The following is an 8,164-nucleotide window of genomic DNA, read 5'->3' as shown; positions in this document are numbered from 1 at the left end:
CAGCTTCTGTCTACAGCATTTACCAAAATTACTAATCAATCGCCGCAGCCTATGGCACTGCTGATCATCCCAGCTGTAGGTGGCCTTCAATCTAGGATGGCTTTCACAGCCATTTCCAATGAACCAGTCAGACATTTACCAAACTGAAGTTTAGGATGGTAGCTTGATTTCCCACGATTCATCAAACTCTCACAAAACTTTCCAGTCACTCCACCAGAACTGGCCAAAGACTGAATTCATGACATTAGTAAGGCAGAAAGCATGCCCGCTCCTCTAGAGCATAGAAAAGTTAATACTGGTCAAGCACAGTTGGGACATGCTGGTTGTCCCAACTTTTGCTTTTGCTTAACAACTTATTATAAAACACCCCCCCCAATGAACCATTTTGTATCAATCCTACTGAATCAGCTGCAACCGTGTCATGCAGGGAACAATGAACCAAAACACATTCATATTTGGTAGTAGATAAATATTCAGCCATCTAATCCCAACTTTTCTCACGCAAGGACTGAAACCCCAATAAGTCCTTGGCTGTCCCATAGGGAAGATAGCTATATGTCTATATCATGCGTGTTTAAATTCAATCAATGTATTAGTTTCTACCACGCCTGCTTGGAGACTTCCATTTATACTGCTAATCAATAGTTTTTGCAAGCCTTCTTTGAACTCTCCAATATACGTGAATATCATTGCAGAGATGGGGCGTCCTAAATCATACACAATACTCAGAAGTGAGCAGAACCACCTCCAACTTTCTGCTACTACGGCCTTTTGTTATATTACCCAGCACCCTGCTCGCTCTTTCCTACACCATTGCATTGTCTGCTTACCTTTATGGCAATTACTCCTAAGCCCCTGTCTTCTGTTGTCACTCTTCAACAACGCTATATTCTGCCTTGGAATTTTTATATCTCAAATGCATTATTTTGCATTTATCAACATTACATCACAGCTGCCATACTTACACATTCTTCTAATTTACTGAGTTTGCCATTTGACTTTGCCACACAGATGGCCCACCCTGTTGCAAATTTTTGTATATCTGCAAAAAGACATACCACCTTATGATTAAGACCTTCCCCAATATCATGTTTACCAAAAAAAAAAAAAAAAAACCCACTGACCCCTGAGGTACCTTCCTCTGAATATACACCATAAAACTACAACCTTTTGTCTCTGGTCACACAACCGTTTCATTACACATTCAATTGTTTTGGCAGCCAAAGCCTGCAATTTATTTAAATGGTCAAGACATTAATCTTTGTTTTTGCATCAACATTTCAAACAAAAGCTCACTGAACTAAAGGTGTGATTCTAGTCCACTCCTTAATGCAGAACTAAACAGGACTTGCACTGAAGGGACTGTTACCTTTATCCTCCATTTGTTCTCAAACTCCGTAATTGTCAATCCCTTTTATCACCTAGGTTTTGAACTAAAACGTTCTAAAACCTGTGCAACAATTCAAACTGTCAAATGTGTGCTACATTCATAAACTGAGCAATGAGAGGAGAAAACGGGTTTTCAAAATAGTTATTTATTAGCACAACCAGCTGTAACATTGCTTAGCGCTTTCCACCAACACGTGGAGCTGCCACCTTCACAGGCTTTGCAATCTTCTGCTTGGGTGCAGCCTTAGATGGTGCCTAAGAAATAATAAAAAAAAAAGTTGCTTTCAGTTTTTGCTTATTTATAGTTACAAATTAGTGACAGAACCAGCTTATGTAATCAACCTCCCCCATTCTAAATCACTTTCCACTTAATTGTTTGCAATGTATATTGCCTCAAACGCCACTAGATCGCTTGTGTATTGTAAATAGGAAAGCTTGCAAAACAAAATTAACATCTCTCCCCCCCTTTATTTTGGAGTGTATTTTTGGAGGAACTTTCATTTTCTAGCTCAGATGGAAAAACATGGAACGCATTAGATTTCTTGCATCTCTAATGGAAGTATACTTATGCACAACTCCTGCATTGTAGGCCTCCCACTGAAATCAATGAGTCAAAGTAGCTAATTGCAATGCTCAGAGCGCAAATGCCATCGGCTGCTGCCATGTACTCTATACTAATGTACAATATCAGAGTGACCTTAAATACATGTCCTGTTTTCAGACAAGTCTAATTTTGTAACTAGAAAACAAAAAAACAACTCATGCACAGATTTGCACGTGATAAAATGGACTTAAATATGCAGTTTAAATGTGTTCCTTAATATTGAAAATTTGAATGTTCACCTACGCTTGCGCAAAAACAATAAGTGTCCTCTAAACTAGGCGAGACCCCAAAGAGCAAAAATAACCATCTCACCTTGGCAGGGGCAGATTTCTTGGTAGCCTGCTTAGCCTTCTTTGCTTCCTTGGCAGCTCTGGTGGTAGCAAAAAGAACAGTTTAGTATTTCCAATCCCTCATTAATTAAGAGACTAGTTTCACATATTTACAGTTAAAAGGGGGGGGGGGATAGTCCCCATCGTAGCTTTAAATTAAAATTACCAATAGCTTATGTTTGATGGACATTTTGGAGAGTTCATCTGAGACAGGGATCATTGAGGCAAACTTCCAGTGACAGCAGCATTATTTGACTAATTTCATTGCCCTTAATCTTGCCAGAGGCACACTAGCCATTAAAATCATGTATACGGTATCTGAGCGTTCCCTTTACAGTTTAATTTGGTCCTTCCTATATGCAGAATCACCCCTTATACGTTATTGCTTTCCGGAGCTGTGTTCAGCCAACCACATCTGCGTGATAAAGCGCATGCACGCAATACTCATCACCAGCCAGTTCCAACACTGCCTTGTCACAGGTAGTCTAACAGGACACCCAGCACCCGCACACTCACACAAAGCATTCCCACTGACTTAAACGGGAACGCATAAAGTGATATTTAGAGTACACTACAATGCATTCTCCGTAGCTGCATGAGACACTTGAGAGGTCCCTTTATGCACAAACATTTAGGTGTAGAAAACAAACGCATATTTTAGAAGTGTAACATTCGATCATTGAACATTTATGTGAATCCTTCGAAATCCTATACATTTATGAAGGGTTTGTACATTATGCTGGGGGCTAGAATATAATCTCAAATTCTATATGCCATCTACCACCAAGTACTGGATTTTAAAACACACAGTCCACCATTCTCACGTGTACATGTTTGCCCTGCTTTACAAAAAATATTGCACTGTTATATTAAGCAAATAAACCCTTAGAGCAGTCATGTAATGTGTGCAACAGAACACAATACAAAATTTAGAAATTTAAGCATTTCCAGCATCTATGGAAACAACTTCAGCTGTGCCCAACTGTCCCAAAAGTGTATGTTTCCGGTGAGCAGGAAAGACTTAGTGGGGATCTCAGGCCATCACATGCACATTAATGCATATGAATTTTTTATTTTTTTTTACACCGTGTACACAATGGACATACGTAAAGAGCCCACCCATTGATTCCATGGGAGTGCTTTCCTTACACCGATTTGATGCATTAAAATCAGACACAGAAGCAGAGAGTTGGAGCTGTTCAGCGAGAGCTTCAACTTCACCTTTTTTTTAAACTTTCAATAATGCATATTAGAGTACAGAGTACTTTAGTGTGCATTATTCTTTGGAATAGCATCTTTAAAACTGCGCACACACACACACATACAAAAGCCAAAGACGGTATACATTGTGTTCTCATGTCCTTATAGTACTTAAGATTCCTTTGAGTATTCCTATTAGGTTGATCTGGGCAAAGTCCTATAGACTGCCCAGTAGCAAGCCAACATGAAACACAAACTGCTATAGCGTTTGGTTTTGTTTTGCATAAAAGCAAAAGATTCTCACCTAATAGCTTGTTCCCTCTGGGCCTTTCGCACCTCAGGCTTCTGGTTTCTCTTGGCCATAATTTCTGCCAGAGAGGCACCAGTGATAGCCCTCTGGAACTTCACTGCACGACGGCTACGCTTCTTCTGGATTTCTTCCTGTAACACAGAAAAAGCAGGACACAATGACCAATGTGTTTACAGACTTTCCTTTAACAATCTGCTGCTTAGAAAGTTATTCACACATAAGACCATCACGTCATAGGAAAAATGAGCAACCAAAGCCACCCAAAACATTAAAACCAAAATTTAACATAAGATTAAGCAAATAGTCAAAACATAATTAACAAGACACAGATTACACAGAAATATATATATGTGTACACACAGAAAAACGTATGCAATAGTTATAGGTCCTCAGTATCATCCGTTCGAGGGAGCGGGATATGTGAACTACAGAGTGGTTACCCCTGCATTGTGAGTGTAGGCCCGCACTTGTAAGTGACATCAGTCCTAAGTGAACAGCAGATAGGATCACACAGAACTTGGAAAGAGTAAGGTACATCAGAACAGGCAGGCTAGATACAAAGTAACGTCATTTAAGGCTGGTACTTACGGACTGGCCTTTCTTGTGTTTTCGTCTGTATAAGACAGTCCAGTTGATTTGACGGGGATTCCTCTTGGAAAGGAATGCAGACTCGCATTTTGCATTGAGGAACTGGAAGACCTGGATTAAGGAACAAAAATATAACGTGTTGATGGCATACTCAGAATCAACTTTTAGAGTTCATAGAACAGAAGCCCATGGCGCCAAGATTACCAAAAGCCCTGAGGATACCCCCGGCGAGCGAATCAGAGAACATGTATGTAGGACACATACAAATCACACTGAATGAGTTCACAGCCACATATTACCCAACCTATGGGTCTTCCTAGAAAACATGGTGCCACCTATAACCCGCAGCCTGACAGCACAACCCAGGACCCAAAAACGTACAGAATCACTGTCACATGGTACTGCACATGGCCAGTAAAAGCACCCCACAATCTCCATGACTACCTTTACAATGTTACACCTAAAAACAGGCATAGTCATATAGCAACTAGAGCGAAGCGGACCGGTACGGAGCACACCAGGAAGCCCATAAACTGATATGACATTATAGTCTACAGCGAAGTGTATATAAACGGCTCCCAATATGTACTCCGCACTCAACGAATCAGCAGGCCGAGCCGTACGAAGCACCGATGGCGGCTGACAACTCCTAGATACGGACAGGCCAGTGACGCGCAGGCCTAGACACCTCAGAAGAAGCCAGACCACACAGCGACAAGCACTTGGGCCTACTAGTCAAACCTGATAAAAAGCTTGCGGTCTCTTCTATTCACCCAACCCGGCCTGTCACTGGCAGATTACGGGGAAGCCTCTGCGTGGCCACGGGCCCCAGGACAGACATGCGAGAGGGTAGTTCCTGGTCCAGCAGCAGGAAATAGACAGGGCCCAGGAGCCTCATACAACAACTACTCGCCCTGCTGAGAGAACCCGTTAGCACCAAGCGACGCAGGATAGCTTTGACTGCTCACCTTCCCGTCAATCCTGGCATAGCGCCGCCCGTGTCCCGGGTAGATCTTGTAGCCACTGAAGCTGCAAAGCTCGACCCTGCAAATACAAAACAAAGGCCGGTCAGGGCGGATAGAACCCGACACCACCGCATCCGGACATCGGGAGTAAGAACAGCGGCCGGGAAACGGAGGATGGGGACGGATAGAAATTAGGCATTTTTGAGGACACTTCCACGATTTCACTTACTTCATGGCGCCGGCTAAGATGGCGAAGAGAAAGAGAGGATTGTGGGTAATGGGATATATATAGGGGCGGAGGCGGGGCCTGTATGCAGAAGTTCCGTAACCCTTTCACTGCAGTGCTGGACAGCACACATTTGTAACAGGTACACAGAGTGATATCATTTATTCTCTGTCAAGCAGCACTTCTAACCAAGGCACTTCTCACTATAAAGGGGACATATAGTGATTTATAGAAAATGTATCACTTTTTCAATTCCTACGAAACCCACATTATATTAAATTATATATATATATATATATATATATATATAATACATGTGAGCACTAATCATTTCACTGTATACTGTCATCAGAATACTCTTTTTTCTTCCATAACAACCCCCTCCCCCCATACTAATACAATAAACAGCATTTCACCTTCAAGATTCTCCTTCTCTTGGGTACTTATCCACATTTTCAATTTTATCTTTGATATAACGATGTATGCATACATGTACTCTATGCCCCATCCATAGTTGATGTGCTCCATCACATCTAAAGACCTTTTCTATAGCTAGAGGCATTAGCTGCAAAAAAGAGTATTGTTCTAGAGTATTGTTCTGGAGACCCAATCACCCAATTTCCAGAAGCATATTGACATATAAGAAAATTAATATCAGTGTAGCGGATAAATTGAGTTTAAAATAACAATACTTTCCCAGAGTACAGCATCACCCAGAACAATACTCTCCTGTGTCTTGCTAATTCCACACAATATACAATGGCGCGCTCATATAGGAGAAAGAAACAAGAAAAAATAGTGTAGGACGTTCAAACCGACAATAATAAAAAGAGGAATGTGTGTCTATACACTCACAAAACTTCAGATACGCAAAGGCTCTTCATGAAACCATATCTTTACTTCCACAATCCTAAAAAATAAACAGAAACACATCCAATAGTGGAGTATCACAAACACAAAAGGAGAGTAAAGAAATTCAAACTACTCACAACGGTGCATGCACATTCCTCACCCAAGAATCCACAAAAACTCTGGTTCATTCACTTATCATTTCCCGTCTTGACTACTGGTTGGTTTTCCTCTGCAGTTTGTCCTAAATGCTACTGCTAGACTTATCTTCCTTGCATGCCGCTCCTCTTCTGCTTCCCCACTCTGTGAAACCCTCCACTGGCTCCATATTACCTTTGGAATTATATTTAAAATCCTGGTACTAACATATAAGGCCATCCATAACCCTGCTCCTCCATACATTTCTGCCCTCATAAGCAAATACTCTCCTACTCGATCCCTACGTTCTTCCCGTGGCTCTCCTCCTCACTCATCACCTCTTCCTTTTCTCGTCTACAAGATTTCGCTCAAGCTGCCCCATATCTCTGGAATCTACTCCCAAGGAACCTTCAGCTTTCACCCTCCCTCCCAACATTCAAGAAACATCTAAAAACTAGACTTGGGCACCAGGGGGCTCTTCGTGTTCGTCTTCGTGCTCGTCTTCGGGGGGAACAAAATCTTCGTATTCCGCGAATATTCGCCTGTTCTTGTCTTCTCTTCGGGCGAATATTCGTGGACATTCTTCGTGTTCGGTTTTTCTTCGTTTTCCCGGTTAAGGGGTTAATACGGGGTACGCAGCTCTGGCGCCAGGAGTTTAAATGTTGGTCACCAGCAGGGGGCTCGTCTGCCATCAACCAATGGCAGACGAGCCCCCTGCTGGCCAACAATAGGGTCGCTCGTACAGACTGTTAAACTCCTGGTGCCGTAACTTACCCTGCAGATCCCACTGGCCTCCCTGTTCTATCAGTTAAATGTCCGTACAAGTGACTTTATTGGTCGCTCGTACGGACATTTAACTAATTGAACAGGGAGGGAGACCAGTGGGATGTGCCGGGTAAGTTGCAGCATTGGGGTTTTAAAAGTCTGTACGAGCGACTCTGTTGGTCGCTCGTACAGACTTTTAGAAACCCAATGCTGCAACTTACCCTGCAGATCCCACTGGCCTCCCTATTCTATCAGTTAAATGTTCGTACGAGCGTCCAATAAAGTCGCTTGTACAGACATTTAACTGATAGAACAGGGAGACCAGTGGGATCTGCCGGGTAAGTTGCAGCATTGGGGTTAACTTTTATTAGGGGTTAACTTTTTTTTTAAAGGGTTAAGGGGCCGTGCGAGTGAGCCTATTGGTTGCTTGCACGGCCCTTTAACCTACGGATTTCCGCTCCCATTATCTAACGCAGCATCGAAGGGGTTAACGGGAGCGGAAATCCATAGGTTCGCTGTCAGGGGTTACAACTTACAAAGGCCGTGCGAGTGAGCCTGTTGGTCACCTGCAGGGTCTTCCTCTGGCATCAACCAATTGGTTGATGCCAGAGGAGGTCCCTGTAGGTGACCAATAGGCTCATTCGCACTGCCCTGTAACCCGTGACGGCGAACCTGCGGATTTCCACTTCCGGGAACTGTCGCGATGCCGCGAAGACAAGGTAAGTTAGAAGGGGGGGGGAATGGTAGACGAAGACGATCACGAAGATCTTCGTGGTGTGTGTCTTCGTCTTCGCCTACGTT

At 42.9% G+C, this 8,164-nt stretch overlaps 1 protein-coding gene across 1 annotated transcript; it reads right to left on the bottom strand.

Annotated features, from left to right (window-relative positions):
- Window positions 1-1,563: 1,563 nt before the first annotated feature.
- On the bottom strand, window positions 1,564-5,624 carry LOC149300872 (large ribosomal subunit protein eL24-like). Its single transcript, XM_089484651.1, has 6 exons — window positions 5,615-5,624; window positions 5,389-5,464; window positions 4,421-4,531; window positions 3,827-3,963; window positions 2,306-2,363; window positions 1,564-1,644 (listed from the first exon to the last, which is right to left on the bottom strand). Exons 1-6 carry the CDS (start codon window positions 5,617-5,619, stop codon window positions 1,564-1,566), a joined length of 468 nt encoding a protein of 155 aa, XP_089340777.1. The 5' UTR covers window positions 5,620-5,624.
- Window positions 5,625-8,164: the final 2,540 nt, after the last annotated feature.

This window comes from Sceloporus occidentalis, unplaced genomic scaffold (assembly GCF_023333645.1).
Source record: "Sceloporus occidentalis isolate IW3139 unplaced genomic scaffold, rSceOcc1.0.p SCAF_22, whole genome shotgun sequence".
Classification (NCBI taxonomy): Eukaryota; Metazoa; Chordata; class Lepidosauria; order Squamata; family Phrynosomatidae; genus Sceloporus; species Sceloporus occidentalis.
The sequence above is the reverse complement of the archived record's forward strand: the minus strand, read 5'-3'. Positions and strand labels throughout refer to the sequence as shown.

Excerpts from the sequence above, each read along its gene's own strand:
- LOC149300872 (XM_089484651.1), bottom strand. Across the intron at positions 4,532-5,388 it reads ATGCCAGGATTGACGGGAAG|GTCTTCCAGTTCCTCAATGC; the intron begins GTGAGCAGTCAA and ends TCCTTAATCCAG. Across the intron at positions 2,364-3,826 it reads CAGAGGGAACAAGCTATTAG|AGCTGCCAAGGAAGCAAAGA; the intron begins GTGAGAATCTTT and ends TGCTACCACCAG.